General features: G+C 34.7%; 1 protein-coding gene and 2 non-coding genes across 3 annotated transcripts; 2 read left to right on the forward strand and 1 right to left on the reverse strand.

The window, feature by feature from the left end:
* Positions 1–388: 388 nt before the first annotated feature.
* Fer2 (basic helix-loop-helix domain-containing Fer2) lies at positions 389–20,133 on the reverse strand. Its single transcript, XM_073074982.1, has 6 exons — positions 20,008–20,133; positions 18,802–18,977; positions 15,957–16,077; positions 14,155–14,275; positions 12,044–12,134; positions 389–3,610 (listed from the first exon to the last, which is right to left on the reverse strand). Exons 1-6 carry the CDS (start codon positions 20,058–20,060, stop codon positions 3,492–3,494), a joined length of 681 nt encoding a protein of 226 aa, XP_072931083.1. The 5' UTR covers positions 20,061–20,133; the 3' UTR covers positions 389–3,491.
* TRNAV-AAC (transfer RNA valine (anticodon AAC)) lies at positions 6,481–6,553 on the forward strand. Its single transcript has one exon. It is a non-coding gene; the product is annotated as a tRNA-Val (tRNA).
* TRNAV-AAC (transfer RNA valine (anticodon AAC)) lies at positions 6,768–6,840 on the forward strand. Its single transcript has one exon. It is a non-coding gene; the product is annotated as a tRNA-Val (tRNA).
* Positions 20,134–21,251: the final 1,118 nt, after the last annotated feature.

The raw sequence follows: 21,251 nt of genomic DNA on the forward strand, positions 1-21,251 counted from the left end.
ACTCAAAATGCTTATAGAAGTGTCAAAAACTTCGGTTTTAAAATCAAATCTAAATCGTAAGTCTTGCTCAAGTTGATTGTGAATTATATGAGGACTTTACTTATCAGCTTATCTGAATGTATAAAAAATATAATATATCTTGACGTGCGTTTTCCTGGAGTCTAAGCTTATTCCCGCGTTTGATTACAAGATTTAAAAAATATAAACGGAAAAAATACACAAAATAATTTATCTTAACCAAGTTTGATCTGTCCTTGATTGCCCGTCAATTATTTGTTCGCGAAAGGATGAGTATCAATAATGTTACCAGATTGTTTGATTTTATAATTATGGTAGGCTAAAATACAAGCTTTTTTGATTTGTATCATGGTTACAATAATTTAAATAGGGAAGTTGAGTGAGAATGGTGGGTTCGTAATAATGATTTTATTCAAAATCTCACTTGTACTGGAGTAAATTAATATATTGCCGTCGTTGTAAGCAATGTTTATTCATATTTATGTAGGTGTTTGTGATATTATTACTATTAGTAATTATACTAGTCTTATGTTAAATATTCTTTAAGTAGTGAATAAATTTATATTATTTACTGGAGACATTTGATAAATAAAACGATATTCATTTTATTTCTATTTATTTATTTTAGTTACTTTTATGCGTGATTAAACATTGTTTACATTTAATAAATAATATAATCTAAATTATTCTAATAGCAACAGTATTAGTGTTACTGTTTATATTGCACCAAATTGACTAGAAACTATATAAAAGTATTAGAGTAAATAATACGTAAAAAAGATAAATCTATCATCTCGCTATTTTTGACTGAATGTTACTATTTACGTTTACTGTATTAATATAATTATGTTTGAAGTACTTATGATTTATAATAACGCTGTCCGTCCATTGAGTGCTATCGCTTGAGCAAGTATAAGTAGTGGTTAACGAGACTTATAAATCTATTGAATAAAATCAATCATGTGCCTCTCGTCGGTCGCTCAGTCAACAAACTTGACGCCCGAGTTAGTGGCTCAAGCTTGCTAGCTGAGTAGCTTAAATGACAAGACGGCTGACCTTACGCAACTATCGTTCAGGAGGTAGCATCAAATGGACCGTTAGCCTAAATATGCAGTTGATAATGTAAACAATTATTGATAAGATTAGAATAACAGAGCACGATATACGATAATACAGTTTTGACTCTACAATAGTAATACAGATGATACTTATTAATTTGTCCTATATGATAATACATTAGAAATAGTTTTTCATGAATGTAATGCTGTAGTGTGAGGATAGTTGGAGTAATATCGAATGTGGGGTGAAATCATACGATTGAAATTATAGGCTGTTGGCCACATTTTTTACAATTCGCGACGTCACACCACGCTATGAAGATGATGTACATACTACATACATGTAATTATGTACTCCAACTAACCTGATTCCACTACTAACGAATGACATTCCAGTGCCGTTTATACGCTTCATGTGGTTAATATTAATATATAACACAGTAAAGTAATAGCTATAATAATACATTATTCGATTAATATATACTCTATAGTTGTATATAAAAATAACAAGTGGGAGCTTATGGAGGGGTGGTAGTAAATGGTAGTTTTAATATTAATATATTGTTCACCTATTTAGTTAAAACCAATTTTTAAATAAGGTAATGATTTATGATTTCACTTTTGAATCATTGCGTAGGTGTATGAAATTTTGTAATTATTTTGTCACAAAATATTAATATCCAGTCTGTTATTATGTTTGAAATTCATGGGGCGTTTTTCAGACGATTTCATAATATGCCACACGTGAGTTTGAAAATATGTAATATGTTATTCTGCGTTCGCGCCCAGATGTGGCTGAAAATCGCCCCGTGAGTTTTCACTGTTACCTACTTATTTTTCGTTTTGTTTTTCTCAGCTCGATAAGTGAATTTCATGATTGTCCATACATTCATTATTTTATCTTAAGTAAGTATTCATAATATTAATTATTGTTAGCGTCATTTAATATAGAGTATATCACTTACTGAAAATGTTTAATTCATTGCTTATGTGTTTCAATGGTAGCATAAATGACATTATAAATTTAAATTATAATTAGATAACAATAGTCTATACTACTATAACACTACTTAAAAATAATCATTATTGTATAGAATAATTAGCGAAAATTTTGAAGAATGCCGTCTTTTTAAATCCATTCAATACTACTAAAGATATTTTATATTTTGAAATGGAAGACAAGAAGACGAATAAAGTTTAAGTTATGTAAATGTGAACATTAAGTTGTGTCGCTTTACATGATGGACGCAAAAAAAATAAAAATGCTATTTTGCTGAGATTACAAATATGAATATAAATATGAGATTACCTGCTCGTTTCTCAAACGAGGATACAAGTAAGCGACGAAATTTAAAAATATATATGGTGCATGCCTGGTATAGGCATTATATCACTGGGGTTCAGTTTGGGGGTGGCTTGACTTTGATCTACTGCCTTGATGGTAGATTTTGATAGCAAAAAAGGTCACCCTATAAGAATAAGCATGTAGTCTTCAAATATCTTTTGGAAATAAACCACAGACGTGTATTTGTATTGTACCTAATGTCTGTGAATGAAACCTATTCTTGATTTTAAAATTGGAATTTGAGCAATTTTCTCAACGCTATAGTTTTATTTTTTCGCAGATTAGTACTTAGTATTTATTAAAATTGTATTTTTAAGATATTGTCAGTAGCTTTTAAGTTGTATTTTTGAATAAATGTATTATTAGCCAACAGTGTTTTGTTTGACTGCTCTCACCTGCTTTTACTTTTGTTTTATTTTAAAATAGAATTGGTAGACAATTAATACAATATTTAAAAGAGCTATTTAATGTTAGCTCCACCCGGTTTTAAATGTTCAAATATACATTTTGGATATAAAAAGAGTTAAATTACAACAGGCGTAAGGTAGGTTGTACATTTTTCACCATCCACTTTACACAAAGCAATTAATCAAAATTTGGCGATTGATACCTATAACTGAAGTTTACCTATCCTCTGATATATTGGAAATTGGATATTACATGGAACGAAAGTGATGTTTGTTTTACTTTACATTTGAACTTAAGGTTATAGTAGTATGAATGTATGATTAAACAAACGTGTATAGTCCGCGCCAAACTTCTAGTCCGTTCTTGTTGCGCGCAAGTTTAGTTAGCATATACTCCATAACGTAAGGGCACACTAACTGCACTATGTACCCGTGGGCGACGGAGGGTGCCGGGGGAGGCATGCACTGTTTACGTCCCTCTAATATCTCCAATTTGCCTTTGCGACACGACTCGTTTCTACATTCGGAGCGGACTAGCGGTTTGGTGCGGACGATACTGAAGTACCTACATATATCTTATAAATACATCCATAGTTACTTATTATGAATATTAAAGTAGATATTGCGTACTCGTCTGCGTTGTGTTGAAGTAAGAGAAATGGATCAGTTGTGTGTGTACTGCAAGTTGTCGGAGCTGAGCGCGAGCGACGTGAGCACGCTACGTCGCTGTGGGTTCACACCCAGGTTCTCCCAGTTGATCCAGGACAGCCTGGCGGTCAAGTCTAGAAAAAGATAGCATTATTACGATAAACTGTACACTTAATGTCCTGGAAGAGTATCTAGTTACATAGATGAAGATTTTGCAATGCCGTCCTTTGACATCTGTAATCGATCCCAGATAAGATTAGACTTCTAAGTGAGGTCTGTCGCAGACGTGTTGCAAGTCCTGAGAATTAAGTAAAGATGCCTTGGATGTTTCCATAACTCTTCTTTACCCTTCATACCGGAACACAGCAGCCCTGATCAATGCTGTTAATAACCAGAATAAGGTGTGGCGGTAGTGTCTCCGAGGTCAACCTATAGAATTCTACCATCTCTACGGCGAAAGAACTAAATAAGAAAATACAATAATAGAATAATAAAATAATCTAGGGCTGACCGTCTATTGGCTATTATCACGTCAGCGATAGTTGCGTAGGTAGTTAACGGTGGTAGAACCATTTTATTATGTGACGGGTACTCAACCCGTTACATAATATGCGATATGCGTTTTTTGAACCGACTTCAAAAAGGAGGTGGTTATCAATTCGGCCGGTATATATATATTTTTTATGTATGTACACGAATTATTCCGGTAGTGGACCGATTTTAATTATTCTTTTATTATTGTGTAGAGACGAGCTGGAAGTTGGTCCCACTTAAATATGGTTAGGATCCATTGATGGGTTCCAGAGAAAATCAGGGGAACTCCTCCACCCATGTAAATATATCAGCCATTACTTCGCCGTTTATGAACCTATTTTAATGCCTTTAATTTCGTGTGTGGATAATTGCTACAAGTTGGTCCCATTTAAATATGATGAGGATCAGAGTGGGTTCTGGAGACAAAATATGTAACTCCTCAACTGATGGGTATTATAAAGTTTTGTTTGAAGATATTTGGTGTAGGTTCTAATGAAATTGCAAAACCAGTTTATCATTGTCTATTTAAGGGTCTGATAATGTGCCTCGGAGTCAAAATATGCAATTCCTCAACCAATGGGAATAATTGAGTAAGGTTTGAAGATATTTGGTGTAGGTTCTAATGAAATCGTAAAGCCAGTTCATCATTGACTATTTAGTTAGGTTAGGTTGGAAGACAATATAAATCTAAGCGAGCAGGACGCGGCAGCGCCCTTTTATTTTGGTTTTTTTTTTGACGAGGGAGAAACCTTGAAAAGGTACCCGACGCCATGGGAGTGACGCCGGGTTATGTGGGATTTTTACCGCACTAAAACCCCCCCGGTGGCCGTCCTCAGCGTTTGGTGGAGAACTCCGGGATCTCCAACAGAACACGCTCGTGTTAGTGACCACTTTCTAGGTATACTGCGTCCTCGTTTCCTATTTTATAATGAATTAAGGAAAACAGTCGATACTATCTTCTATGCTATGGTTACTTTCTATCAAACCGAACGAAAATCATCTGTATTGATAGCGCGTGCGCTATTATATTCATCCCGCAAAATGTTATACATGCTATAAGGAGCAAATTTTATTTACATTAAACGCTTGATTTTTTTAAACAATTTATTTCGATAAGGATTAATATTTGCTATCTATTAAAACCATTTTATTATGAACTTAATTTTTGTCTTGTTTTTAAATCATAAAAACGGTTATTGTGGAGTACGCAACAAAGATATATGCCATCGAGGATTTTTTTGGTTAGTATGTTATGATTGTATTATTCATACAAACCGTCCTGTTGAATCACTCTATCTATTAAAAAAACTGCATCAAGATCTGTAGCGTAGTTTTAAAGATTTAAGCATACATAGGAATATAGGGACAGAGAAAGCGACTTTGTTTTTATCAGACTTAAAAAAGGAGGTGGTTATCAATTCGGCCGGTATATATTTTTTTATGTATGTACACGAATTACTCCGCCGTTAGTGGACCGATTTTAATAATTCTTTTATTGTGTAGCAACGAATTGGAAGTTGGTCCCACTTAAATATGGCTAGGATCCATCGACGGGTTCTGGAGAAAGGGGAGTTCCCCTGACGTTCCTCCACCGATGTAAATATAACAACCATAACTTCGCCGTTTATGAACCTATTTTAACGCCTTTAAAGCTTTTAAGCGGTTGCAATCAGGGTTGTTGCTGATGCAGGTTTTTACTAGATCAGCGGATGCTGATGCTGATGCTGATTTTTAGGGTTCCGTACCCAAAGGGTAAAAACGGAACCCTATTACTAAGACTTCGCTGTCTGTCCGTCTGTCCGTCTGTCACAGGGCTCTACCGCTTAAACCGTAATAGATAGACACATGAAATTTTGACAGAGGAGGCATAACGGTGGCAGCTATAATAACAAATACTAAAAATAAAATAAAATTGTATATTAAAGGGGGTCTCCATATAACAAACCGGATTTTTTCGGCATTTTTCGATCTAACTGTTAAACTGTACTCGGAAGACTACTATAACTGGTATTATAATAAATACAAATAAGAACCATAAAACATATTTTAATATACTTATTTTAATTTTATTATACTTTGATTACGTATAATCGTCGTCCCATTGTCACCGCCATCTATTTGTGTGTTATATAACTAAGTATTGTTGAAAATTTACGTATCATTCATCATCACCCCAACGCCATCTATTGTTGTTTCATATGACTAAGTATTGTTGATAATCATAAAATGAATTAAAATAATGAACATTTGGTAGTACGGAAGCCTCCATGTGCGAGTTCGACTCGTACTTGGCGAATTATTTTTTTCACTTTTCTTTTTTTATAATATGAGACAATGTTTTTCTCTTTTTATAATAAGATACAAACTCGCATGATAGAAAAAATGTCCTAAGGGCTACCCTGCACAGAATCGCGCATGCGCAGCAGCTATTGATCACAGCCAATAGGAGTTTTCGAGATTTAAAGCAACAGCCTCCATAGCTCAGAGGATAGAGCAATGGTCTAACAAACCATGGGTCGGGAGTTCGATTCTCTCTGGAGGCATGCGTCTTTCATAATGTATATTTTTTCCGTTTTTATGTGTTTTTTTTTTCACTTTTCTTTTTTTATAATATGATACAATGTTTTTCTCGTTTTATAATAAGATACAAACTCGCATGATAGAAAAAAATGTCCTAAGGGCTACCCTGCACAGTATCGCGCATGCGCTGTAGCTATTGATCACAGTCAATAGGAGTTTTCGAGGTTTAAATCAACAGCCTCCATAGCTCAGAGGATAGAGCAATGGTCTAACAAACCATGGGTCGGGAGTTCGATTCTCTCTGGAGGCATGCGTCTTTCATAATGTATTTTTTTTCCGTTTTTATGTGTTTTCACTTTTTTCCTTTTTATAATGTATGTAAATATTAGGTTTTATGTTAAATTGTGTGTAAAAAGAACAAACAAACAATGTGTGTCATCGATTTTATTTTAAACTATTAATTTGGAAACAAGGATTATGAAAATAGCATTAAGCTTTCTGGTTCGAAATAATAGAGCTTCTTTAACACCATTTTTGGAAAATCTACCCTTAAGAAGGTAAAATAGGGGTGGAAACTTCGTTTATAAGTCCGCAGCTTTTTTAGCAAAGTCTATGAAAATTGTTATTTGGCTTTCTGATTGAAAATAATAGGATACCTATTTCACAGTTTTTGGAAAATCAACTCTTAAAGTTGTTTAATAGGGGGTGGAATTTTATTTTAAAATCCGTTAATTTGGAAGCAAGGACTGTTAAAATTGGCAATTGACTTTCTGGTTGGGAATGATAAAACTTTTTTAACACCATTAATGGAAAATCTAAGTGGGTAATATAGGGGTTGAAAGTTTGTTTAGAAGTAAGCCGATTATGAAGCAAAGTCTATGAAAATTGGTATTTTGCTTTCAGGTTGTAAATAATATATCACTTATTTTTCCATTATTTGAAAATCAACCCGTTAAATAGGGGTTGGAAGTTTATTTTATAATCCGTTAATTTGGAATCAACCACTATGAAAAATTATCATTAGACTCAATGAAACATCTGGGTCACTGTTTTTTTAGATCAACCCTTAAGACGGCTACAAAAGGGTGTTTGCATTATGCCTTTCTGTTTACACATCTGTTTCAGCATTTTTAGCAATTCCTATAAGTAAAGAAAGTTTATTTAAAAACCGTTATTGACTTTACTTCCTTTGGCGTGTCTGGAAAAAGAACAAAGTGCAGAGAGGTTTAGTGTAGAGCGAAATTCCATGGGCCTTCGTAACATATATTTTTAACATGGGAATGTATTGCGCGTGCTGAAGTGCAGAACTGCGGTTTTTGAGGGTTCCGTACCTAAAAGATAAAAAAGTGTGTGTGTGTCAGCTACGACGCACGATTGGAGTTTACTCCTTACGAATGATAATTATGATATATATCGAATAGAAAAAAGGGTAGGTAAATGAACGCATCTGCTAAAATGATAAGAGAAACAAACATATATCTGTAATTATTCGGATTATTTATATTACTTCAATAATGCGTATTACATAAAGTATGTTACAAAATAATATAAAATAGCGCCATCTAGTGGCAAGTTTTATAAATTGTAAGTTTGCAAGTTTATCAATCTATGTATTTTGGTTCCAAATATTATAATGGTAACTTAATATAATTGTTTATATTAAAGTAAATTTTAATATAATATAATTATTTATATTTAAAACAATGTTAAACGTTTTATAACTTAAAACTTAATAATTATAATTTCTTTGCCATCTATAAAATATCCTTGTTGCAATTTACGGATGAAATTTATATGAGACTCAATAAACATGTTATTATATGTAATTTGGATTGTTTCTGAATGTTTTATAATTCTAGAATTCATTTAAAACGTATTGCTAATTTTATATAACTTATTTTGAACATAATTCATTAGCAATAATTCTGTAATAAATATTAAATAATACTGTTTTGATTTTGCCCGTTTATCGTTGATAGATGGTGCTGATCAATAATGCATCCATTTTTATAAGTTAAATTAATATATCAGTAACTTACAAAAGCCTCTTTATGTTAAAAACTTATTTTGCTAATATTATATCTTATTCAATTGCTTACTGATTTTATATGTTACTCTTCTTTAAAAACGTTCATAAAAGATTGTTAATCATATTATGGCGCCAATGTTCATATTTTTCACAGTGTTTATAAATGATCAAACCTATAACTTAATTTATGCAAAAATGTAAACAAATTAGTTAATGACGTTTTAATGTTTTATATATTGCTAATTATTTTTATTGTAATAATTACTTTCATATGGGATTTGAACTTACTGTATTTTAAATTAATAAAAGCACTCTTGATTCATATTTTGGTTACCGTTACGCCTCAACTTTTCGTGTTACACTTGATTTTACTCCTCATAAAATTTCCGTACCGGGCCTTATAACTCAAATCGTTTCTTAAGGAGTAAACTCCAAAAACGGAACTCCATTACTAAGACTTCGCTGTCTATCCGTCTGTCCGTGTGTCACAGAGCTCCATCTCTGGAACCGTAATAGATAGACATTTGAAATTCTTACGAGTATGCATAACGGTGGCCGCTATAACAACAAATACTAAAAATAACATAGGTCTCCATACAACAAACTGCTATTCGATATTTTTCCAACTAACTTTTGAACCGTTAGAGGTAGAGGAGACAGTTCAAATTTTCAGAATGTGTGTACTTTAATGGCTGCTGCAATATTAAATACTAGAAATAAAAAAAAAAAATCGGTTGTACGGAACCCTCCAGGTGCGGGTTTGACTTGCACTTGGCCAATTATTTCAGATTAATATCAGCTGATGCTGATGCTGATATTTAAAAATACTACATAATAAATATATTTTATACTGCGGTATTTGTACGTCCCTTACGAGAATAGTCTTTTTTAACCAACTGTACAAAATGAGGCGGTTTCTCAATTCTACCGTATACAGGGTGAATCTCCATAAAGTGCACATATTGAAACAGGTAAAATTAAACCGCATTTTGTCGACAAAAATAATAAAAAAAATAATAAAAAAATTTTTTTTTAGGTTTTACGACCTTTTGAAGTTTTTTTTTTGGAATTGTGCACCTAAAGTAAATAAATCGCTATAACTTTTGAACTAAAAGAGTTATCATGTTCAAACAACAATTACAATGAATGCCAATTATAGGGCGTACTGATCCATGAAAAAAACAAAACATAAAAGCTTATCTTCCCAGGAAAAAATAGTCAGATTAGTGTGAAAAAAGCAATTTTTTTAGGTTAAATTTCAGTAATCGTGAATTTCCTCAAAATAATCTAGGCTTTTTATTTTATTTTTATTATTTAATGTAATTCTACGTCGTATTAGCTTTCAAACACTAAAAAAAGCATGCCTCTAACTTAAGTATAAAGTTTCCTACGAGCGCTTAAACAAAGGCAGTTTTTAAGGGTGTTGGTAATAAATAACATTTTTCATACAAAATAGTGTTTTTTTTTTAATTATTAAAGATTTATTTTATTACAGTTTTATCACTTTAATATCGTCAAAAATAAGAAACTACCATGAATTTACCATTGAAACATATTTTTGATAGTTTTCTTTGTTTATATTTTGGACATCTAATTATGGGTCGGACTATACCAGTTTTATTAGGGCGCACGTGCGTCGCGTCATGAGTATCTTTTTTGAAACGTTCCTAGCAAACTTTATACTTGAGTTAGAGGCGTGGTTTTTTTAGTGTTTGAAAGCTAATACGACGTAGAATTGCATTAAACAATAATAAAAAAATTAAATGCCTAGATTATTTTGAGGAAATTGATGATTTCTGAAAATTTTACCTAAAAAAAGTGCTTTTTTGCACTAATCTGACATTTTTTTCCTGGGAAGATGATTTTTTTTGTTTTTTTTTTTTCATGGATCAGTACGGCCTATCATTGGCAATCATTGTTATTTTTATTTGAACCTGATAACCCTCTTAGTTTAAAAGTTATAGCGATTTATTTACTTCAGGTGCACAATTCCCAAAAAAAAAATCAAAAGGTCGTAAAACCCGAAAAAAATTTTTTTTTATTATTTTTATATTTTTTTTGTCGACAAAATGCGGTTTAATTTTACCTGTTTCAATATGTGCACTTTATGGAGATTCACCCTGTATATGTCTTTTTTATGTTTGTTCGCGGATAACTTCGTCGTTTATGAACTGAACTGGATGATTTTTATTTTGTTGGAAAAAAAGATATTTCCAAAGTAGTTCCATTATAAGAAAATAAGGGTCTGATGACCAGAGAAATCGAGGGGAACTTTCAGAAATCGTAAGGTCGACTAGTGCATTTGTAAGATGTTTTAGTATGTCATCACTAATAAGGTGAAAAAAAATTAATTTAAAAATACAATCGACTTCCATGTCACTACAAAGCAAAAATCAACTGAAACAAATTTTGGCTCAGCACATATCTCCGAAGCCGGCGCTCATATTGAACACGCTGTTTACACCGTTATCCAACGAAATATATTTAGCACCGACTTCAGAACCATGTACCAAACCAACATCCACTTCAGTGCCCTCCACTCTGCAGTGACACAGAAATCGGCATTTATTTGTTATTTATTTTACAAAAACTACACCGTGTCGTGTCTTTGTTCAATAACGAAATATTTGGTCATATTGCACATTTCACTGGATGTGGCATTATGAATTGAATACATAATTCTGTTTGATTGAATTATGATCGAAAGTTATTGATGTCTGACCAAATTACGGTGTCAATACAATCGAATGATTGTTTGATGACAACTTGTGTTTATAAACGATCTTTGAGGAGGAGGATCTTTTGTTGCGGATGCTGATATTCGCAACAACCCTAGTTGCAATCAATGTAAATTCAGACCTTACCTTAATTCATGATCACATTTATACAATTTTATATTGTATATATAAAAAGGGTGAAAAAAATTTTTAACAAAAAAATACAACCGAATTCTATGTCACTATAAATAAATGTTGGTTTAGTACATATTTCTGAAGTCGGCGCTCATATTAGATACGCTGTTTACATCGTTATCCAACGAAACAAATAAATCAACACTTATTTGAATTATTTTTTACTTTGTAGTACATAGAATTTAAAAAAAAATATATTGCCGATATTTCGTGGTAGGTGGTAGAACCCACTGTGGTTCGACTACGACGCCACCACCGCCACACTTATTGCTGCCTAATAAAATCAGTGTTTAGCGCTGTTGTGTTCTGGTTTGAAGCGTGTGGTAAGGTTGACATACTTTGCCGAGGCACTCCAGCTTAGTCCTCACGAGTAGCGGCGCATCTGTAGCCAAACTCACATAGGAATCTAATCACATTCAGAATTGATTACAGATGTCCATGGGCGGCAATAGCCATGCATCAGGTGGATTGCATTCTCGTCCACTACACCTGTTTTTAAAAAACCTTTTTCGTGTGAACATTTTTCGTTACCACATATCGGAAATGGCATACAAAAGCCGCAAATCACTTACCACTAGTATTCCAGTGAGCGCGCTCGGCTTTGATTTCGCCCCTCAGGCATTTTTCCACATACGTCAATGGATCGTAGTCGGCGTCCAATACCTGTCACAATAGTTCATATGAAAGCGCATTTTATGCGTAAAACAGTTGATTGTGCGATAAAAAATTTTAGAGCCATTGGCAAAATGCCATGGACCCCCGGCTTGACGCTCCCGTCGGCCCGTGAGGCCGCGACTCAACAGTAACGAAAAGTAAAAAAAAAATATAAAGCAGTGAATAAAAACACATTATTTCAACTTTGATATAATAGGTATCTATTTAAATACCTGTGAATGTGGTGACTGGACGACACTATTACATGACTTAAAGATAGCACATACCTACCTATGAAGGCTTCCAGAAAAAATTGAAATAATTAGGCAAATGGCAGCATTGAATTTAGATTTATATTTAAACGCTATGTATTCGTCATTAATATGTCCGTGAAATCCACGAGACAGATAAATATGTGTGGTTTTGAGAAGAGAAACTAGTGACCAACCGGTTTCGCATTGATTTCAGCCTAGTTTTGGCCAAAAAATATTTCGATCTAAGTTTAGGTTTCGTTAACATACTTACGTGACACTTTTGAGTTGTTTGGCTGCATATTACCTGCGTATCTTGACTACTTGATCTTCATTCAAACATATCGGCAACTTGTCCAAATAAAAAAAAAAAATAGCGAATAGTGTTAATTTTTATACGTCTAAAAATGTTTCGGTTTTGGTTGAAAGTTCGTCTTCGGTGTCGGTTTAAACTACAGACAACCATTTAGATATATGAAAATTAAGGATGGATAAGAACATTTGGACAAGTTATCAATATTTTTAACAGAAGATTTAACAGTTTCTCTACTCATAGCGCCACACTAGGATTCTTTGTGTCGTGAATACACAAACACAGACCCAGACAGACACAAAAATTCAAATCATTTATATCTATCTACCGGTGATTGAACCTGTACCCACCGCGGCAGACCGCCATGTTTACCGCTTCGCCACGCGTTATGGTTACATCTCGGGGATGCCCACCCACTATACACCCCCTTTCTAGCTTTAGTCGTCGGGTGGCGACCTCTTAGGCTGTAATCTCTCTTCTTTGCTCTGACTTTGCTAAGGCTGAATTTGGCTAAGACTATCCTAAGCGTAATCTTAAATTTGAAATATATAGACATAATCGGGCTGAGAATAAACTGAGCTAGAAAACGACATAGTCAAACTTTCAGGTACATTCCAAGCATCATCTTCTTGACAGTCATTTAAAAAATATTTTAAAAATATGGTTTTTATAAACTTAAAATGGTGCCATGAACTCGTATTATTTTAAACAAAACTAATTAATATAAAAAAGAAATCCTAGAATTATATCTGTACTATGCAAGAGGCATTATCATTTGCCTGAAAAAAATGAAAATGCATCGTATTCTTTTGCCAACTGACAAGAAGTGACTCAGTGCAAGACCATTCTAAAGATAAATATATCTTCCGAATAGCAAAGATTTCGCTGAGTGGTCGATTTCGTGAACTTAGGCTTTGCTCAGCTCGCGCTCAGACGTATTGAAAGATTTCTTTATAAATACCGACTTGAACTTAGGTAAGTCTAATGCTAAGTCAGAGCAAAGTCAAATAACGCTCTATGCATCTCAGCCTTAGTGGGGAATAAGAGTTGCTAGGCTTACCTCTCGATATCCCTGTAGTTCCGGGACCAGAATAGGGCTACGGTATCCCTTGCGTGTCGTAAGAGGCGACTAAAAGGGGGCTTCCGCGGTTGCGGGCGGCAAGAGTGGGAGCTTGAACCGCCCGACCAGCGGCCTCGGGAAGGACGACGGTATGTGTGGTCGCATACCGTCGTACGCACCAGATGGTGTGGCGAGTGTCCAGCTCACCTGGGCGGAGCCCGACGGGGCAACGCGCTAAGAGGACTCCGGTTGCGTTCCTTTGGAGATCCCGGAGCCCTCTACACAGCGCAGAGGACGGCCACCAGGGTTTTAGTGCGGTAAAAATCCCACATAACCCGGCGTCGCTCCCACGTTGTCGGGTACCTTTTGAAGGTTTCCCCCTCGATAACAAAAAAAAAGGCTTACCTCTCGAAGCAGTGCGATGTAGGCGATGGCGAGGCGCAGCGTGTCGATCTTGCTCAGCCGCTTCTCGTACGGGAACGTCGGCACGTGCACGCGCAGCTCATCGAACGCCGAGTTTATACTGCTAAAGTTACAACGCCATACACACGTTTTAGTAATTACGATCAACTCGTGTTTCATTTTTTAGTAATTACCATCAACCCGTGTTTTATTGAAAAGCAGTGGTAGCCCAATGGTTTAGAAACTCGGCCTCTCGAACGAGACGTCCGAAGTTAAAATCATAGGCACGCACCTCTGATTTTCAAAGTTACGTGCGTATTAATTATCACTTGTTTAAAACGATGAACGAAAACATCGTGAGGAAACCTGCATACCTAAGAGATTTATATAAAAAATATCTCGAAAGTCTGTAAAGTCTACAAATCCGCGCTTGGCCAGCGCGGCGGAGGAGAGACCCTTGCCCAACAGTGGGACAATAATGGGTTGATAACGTGACTTGTTTCATTGAATTAAAAGGACGTCCTAGGTAATATGTAACTTATGTTAAGTAGGCGCTTTATGGAAAAATGAGACTAAAAGTTGATTAAGTAGAACGTGTTTAACATACAGCTGTACACGTCATCAGTAAACGACAAGGATATCTATTCTATACTGATAGTATCCTATAGCTAAGAAATATCCCATAGCTTTATTATCTTTAAAGTATTCTTGTAAAGCTTAAATAAAATGAATAACATGAACGTCGATAGATATTGGTAGGTATTTTCTACAATAGTAAGTGTTTTCAAGAAGATGTAATCCTTTTAAATTATTAAATTTGAAAATTTGGGCGGATTTTTGTTACTCCATTCATTGACTCCATCACACCTGTTAGCTAATCTGCATGAAATTGGTCAGTGAGAATCTTAAATAGGTTAGGTACATTATGGAATAGCAGGTAGGGTATTTTTATATAGGAAAAATGCATGGTTCCCTTGGGATAGACAATTAGACATAGCGTTACAATAGTTATGGAACGAAAAGAAATTTCGTCAAACTTCATGCAATAGAATTTGAGCGTAATCACAATTCCTCACAGTAACACACAGTCCTATTGACACGGAAACATATTTCTCTAAAAATCCAATTACACTATTATTCATTAATATTAATCCTATGACTACAATGACATATAGTCTGATTCATAATTAGGTGTCCAAAATGTAAACAAAGGTGTTGACCTATTAAGAAAATACGTTTCAAATGGTAGTTTCTTATTTTTGACAATATTAAATTAATACAACAATAATAAAATAATAATCTAAAAAAATTAAGATCAATTCACATTTTCTAATATTTATATTACCTCAATTTCGTTCCTATATATACTAATAAAAATAAAAAAACAAGGTTTATGGTAGAAAATTAAAATGTGACAATGGTAACACAATCGGAACCTAGAACATTTGTTGTGCCGTCATTTTTAAGTTTCGTAGCTGATGTTATTTTTTTTTCATGATTGAATTGAACTCGAATGTATTATTGTTTTCATAGCGCGTTTGTTAAATTGTGAATAATTGTAAAGTTTTCGTTTTCTGGTGAGTTTGTTAAAGTTTTTGTTTCTTGTTAATTTTGACAGTGACATTTGTTTGTTTACATTTTGGACACCTAATTATGAATCAGACTATAGTCTATGTATGGCTATTAATGATTGAAGACCTGACAGTACAAGAATTACTAGATTTCAGTTGTTGTAACGCGCGTGACGCCACGTTATTAATACTATAATAGAAGATATATAGTTGGATGAACAAATATTGTGGTACCCATTGGGTCCGGACCTCAGCATGCGACGGCGTTCGCGGACGTTGGCCGCGGCGCGCTGCACGCGGTACGGCGAGCCGCCGCACTGGTACTCCGGCTCCACCGACGACTCCAGCAGACCATCTGCACAAACACCAGGAGCTGAATAATAGGACAATATAGCCTTGGTAAATAAATTTAATAAATTAAAGTTGAACCAGGCTCTACTTATCAGTGGAGTCGTACTCCAGCAGACCATCTACAGAAACAATTTATAGAGTTGGATTATTGGAGATGGATTATTTAATATGATTATTGACTTGATGCTTATGTAATTATTATTAATTAATCAACTAATGCCATTCAGGTATCATAATTTAATTACTAACTAATTTTAGTTTATAATAATTTTGTTGTATTTCGCAAACCTCATATAGGTAAAACATTCTGGACTGTAGTATGTGCATAATAACTGTGTTATAGCAAATAAAGAATTTGAATTTGAACACCAGGAGCTGAAAAATAGGACAATATTGCCTTGGTTTTATTTTAAAAGGTGTAGTAAGTAAGAGACACTTAGACGAGACGTTCCAACTTAGTTCTATATGTGTTTATAATATAGAAATACCAGACAAGCAGTCCATCTGATGGTAAGTGGCAACTGCCGCCCATGGACATCTGTAATCGATCCCAGACGAGATTAAATTCCTATCTGAGGTCAACCACAGATGCATCGCTACCCCTTAGGATCAAGCTGGAATGCCTCAGAAAAGTGTGCTTTCCTTACCAAACCCTTCAAACCAGAACACAGCAGCGCTTAAAACTACTGTTATTATGTAGAAATAGGTGCGGTGGTGATTACGTCAGAGTTGAACCATAGAGGGTCTTAGTTACCACTTTCAAAAATAACTTTTCAGGAGTTGATAATAGCTTTCCATGGACGGCTGGCACCACTTACCCTCAGATTCAGATCACAAGACTACAGGCTCATTTGCTTCATCTATATTAAAATAAATTCTTGTATTTTTAACAGATAAGTGTCGAGTAAGCGAATATATTGAGGCCCCAGAGGTTAGGGAGCCTGGGCACGGCTTGCTATGCTTTTAGGACGGAAAAGCGTTTAGTCAACCTGTTGTTAAATTGTTATAGACACCCATCTGCCACAGATAGTATTGGATTGAGGCCGACCACGGATGGTTTAGTGTCCTTGAGTAAACAATGTTGGAATATCATATATAGGCAAGTGTCATTGGCTAACCGCAATCTTCAAGCCATACAATAGCTGCGTTTAGGTACTTAATTAAGTAGTCTGCCCTATACCTATGTTAATTATCAGGCAGAAATAAGCATAGCTAGATAACCATAGCAGAGTTCTACCTTCTTCAGAGTTCTTCTTGCTGAAATACAAAGGGTTCCACATTCTCTAGAATTCAGTTCTACTTTCAAAATAAGAACGCTTTAGCCCGAGTCCACAGCATTGATAAAATTTAGTAGATTCCATAGCTTTTAATTAACTTTTAGATGTTTAGATCATCGATTCTTTATTGGTGCATGAATCTCAGCCTAATAATAACAGTTACTACCCTATATCCTTTGACGAGCTGTGGATTTTAATACATCTAGGATCAATAAAGAAGAACAGGTAAGCGAGATGTTTGTGTGAAATAAATTCTGATTTATTTCAATTTTTTTTGCGAAAGAACATCCCTCAATAACAGTATTTAAGAAGAACATACCTCAATACCAGCATTTAGGGATGTTCTTCCTCAAAGGACTTTTATACGATATTCAATCCGTTCAATGTTTTTTTATTTTTTTATACGGACATTGGTTATCCACGGTCGAACTTTTGACAGATATGCGAAATAGGTTACAAACAAAACAAAAAAAATACTAGTTTTGATTCCCTTCGATATCGCAATGGTATCGACAATGTATGACAAATTGATATTCGAAAACCCAAAGATAACCCCGAGATCCGAGCGTACATTAACACCTCTATAATAATTTTCTTTGAGCCATAGCCGAGGTGTTCGGTGGACATCGGGATGTCTATCGGTATGGATATGTCAAAGGTGCCGCAATACTAGTGGCATTTGCAGTTCCTGTGGGTTTCGCATCTATCACATACCTATCACTTACGAAGTTTATGTATAGCACTCACTATCTAACATTAAATTCGACACATATCGAGGTTACGTACATTTCATGCCTTAAAAGTAATGATAAATGCAAAAATAAGTAAATGTACTCTGTTACACATTTAAACTTATATAAGACCAATATAATAATGCAATTTGTATATATAACAGTCGCCAGCCAATGTTAAAAGTGATAATTTAAAAAAAACTATTTCATCTAGATAATATTGTTGCAGAATTATATCAGCAGTAACAGTCTGGATCCAGGTTCAAAAAATTAGGTAAGGTTACCAACTGCATATAAACACGGCTGCATTGCTTAAATGAGTTGAGAATAACGAGAAAAATCGCATGGCTTATGTTTGCTACTAATGTCTTAGGTCTTCCCACCTCACGTTTATCTAACAAAAACGTATGCAGCAATATAAACTTAATTAACGACGTCTGATATTAGAATTTATGAAATTGAAAAATAAAGTAAGAATTCTTTCGATACGCCGCTAAACTTTTATTCAGGCTAAAAGGCTTTATTTGCACTTTATGCTTTTGCTGTACATTGATGATGGACCATTAATGTACTCATAAAGCAAAAGCATAAATTTCTCTCAAACTAAAAATTTACACCGATAATTTCACATAATACCAATTATCCGTGTACAATGTACGTCCAATATAATCCTGCAATAACGCCAATAATCTAACCAGCTTTATTATGCTACATACACACCTGTGTGCAGCTGTCGAGTATGTTGATGGACGTAGGCTGCCAGGGGGAGCTGTAACCGAGTTCTCGCCGCGGCGTAAACACAGGACGGCAGCTCTGGCGTGAGAGACGGGGCCTCGTCGTCAGACCCGTCCGCGTACGTGAACTTCAGCCCCGTGTAGTCCAGACGACGATTGTCACTGATCAAATTAAATATGTATAAGTATAAGCTTGTTTTTTTTTATAATATAGGAGTAGCATGCAGAGACGAGCATGCAGTCCACCTGATGGTAAGTGGCTACTGCCGCCCATGGACATCTGTAATCAACCCCAGATAGGATTAGATATTCCTACCTGAGGTCGGCCACAGATGCGCCGCAACCCGCTGAGGACTAAGCTGGAACGCCTCGGAAAAGTCTGTCTCCCTTAACACAGCAGCGGCTAACACTGTTGTTATGAGGTAAAAATTGGTGTGGCGGTGGTGCCGCCGGAGTCGAACCACAAAGGGTTCTACCACCTTACTCATGTATCATGCACGTTCGAAACTACTCTCGATCACCCGAATAAAAATGATCAACAATTAAGTTATAGGTAAACAAAATAGAAATCATGAGTAGAATATGAAAAAAAGCTGAAACAAAATGGAAGACAGTTTGCTAAATAGTTTTCATTATTCGCTATAAATGTACACTAAATAAATAAACATCAAAGTTAAATTTATCGTTTCGCTGGAAAACATAAAAGAGAAAAGCTAGTAGAGTATGAAAAAAATACAAAAATAAGTCGAGATTAATTTAGCCAAACATATTATTCACGATTTGTTTTACAATACAAGAAGTAAAAATCATGTTTAGCAGCAAAAATAAAAGGTGAAAAACTGCAATAAAAACACTAGTAGAATATAAAAAAGCTGCAAAACCTAACAGATTATAAGTTAACTAAACAAGCTTAAACTAACGAAATAGTAATAAATGAGGTCTTTGATCACTGTATTTTCACATAAAATTCTCTGTCAAATTACTATAAAATAAATAAAACACAGGGAGAAAAATAACGTTCACTTTTATGTTTAGTGTTCTTGATTTTAACGATTAAAATGTCCAGTTGAGCTTTTCAAATAAAACCAATTATAAAATAGCACCTTACTACTTGAAAAAACTATTACGGCCTTTTCTCGCCAGGGATAAATTAATTAATAATATTATAAATAATCTCAGCGAGAAAACTTACCTCAAAGGCGGAGACGTGGAAGAGTCTGCCATCTGCGTCCGTGTTCCCGACATAATTTCACAAAGTTGATAATCACCTTGAAGTTATTAGTTTAAAAACGTGACTAGACTGACACTGTACACAGTAAGTGAAATAATTTTATACCACACAATTGAGTCTTATCCTGCGTGGGGAGAGCCGGAAGGTCTGGTCGAACCTTGTGCTATAGGGCACTGTATTTAAAGTTTGTTTTTAGATGTCTAAATATGTGTGTGTGAGCCGGGGGAGAATCATCCCCTAGCTATTGGGCGGTGCCACGAACATAAGGGCGGGAAGGGGCCGGGCCTGTTCGATTTTAGAGGAAATTGCATTAAGTGGTATTTTGGCATGAGTACGACTGATTTATACGGATTTCAGCCCGAATAATTGTGGCCATACTTCATATCTGTCGACCGTACTCTTCAAACTATATTCTTACTCTTTTCTGTATACCTACCTAGTTATTATAAATTAATTGGAGCTCTACTAATTTTGCGACTTTGATTTCTGTGATTTCGACTTGTGTCGATACTGTAAATCTGACATTTTCGATTTCCTACTAAATTAACGTAACATAAATTGAAAAGCATTCGAGCTCGAAGTGCAGAACTTTAATTAAATATCCTGTTATAACCATACCCAACCTATCCTTTAAGAATAGAATTGAATATTTAATTGCATGTTACTGTTTCCTAACCTTAAATGGAGATCAAATCTATTATATTCGTATGTACATTCCAAAAAATAACAAATTCATAAAAATAAACGTTCTCTATCCCTATTGTTTCTAAATTGTACTACCAAAAATTCGACAGATAAAAATTGCACGCATTATAGTTCATCTTAGAATCATATGACTCTGCAAATGATATGAACCGATAGGCGACACATCTTTCTGATAGTCTCGTTACTCATTTATGACTCTCAGTATTGTCATCCGAATCGGGGATATTTGAAGAATTTCAAGCTCATCATGTAAAATTGATAACAAAATTCCCGTTTAATTTTCAACAAGTTAAAATCGTAAATAAGACAATTATTAAAAATAGAGAACCCGCACTTACCCAATCAATTTAGACGAAGAACCATCAATGAACATAAATACATACACTTTCGATAAACTTTATCGTCCGCCGTCTCATAAAAAAATATGCGGATTTTAAGAAATAATGATCGTAATTTTCACTAGCGGTCTTGTTGTCGCGAACCGACGCCTCGGAGATGCA

The sequence above is a fragment of the Epargyreus clarus genome, unplaced genomic scaffold (genome assembly GCF_041222505.1).
Source record: "Epargyreus clarus isolate Ecla_fem2 unplaced genomic scaffold, WU_Ecla_fem_2.2 ptg000007l, whole genome shotgun sequence".
NCBI classification, from domain to species: domain Eukaryota; kingdom Metazoa; phylum Arthropoda; class Insecta; order Lepidoptera; family Hesperiidae; genus Epargyreus; species Epargyreus clarus.

Excerpts from the sequence above, each read along its gene's own strand:
- Fer2 (XM_073074982.1), bottom strand. The coding sequence starts at position 20,060 with ATGTCGGGAACACGGACGCAGATGGCAGACTCTTCCACGTCTCCGCCT. Across the intron at positions 16,078-18,801 it reads TACTCGACAGCTGCACACAG|ATGGTCTGCTGGAGTCGTCG; the intron begins GTGTGTATGTAG and ends GTGTTTGTGCAG. Across the intron at positions 12,135-14,154 it reads ACATCGCACTGCTTCGAGAG|GTATTGGACGCCGACTACGA; the intron begins GTAAGCCTTTTT and ends CTATTGTGACAG.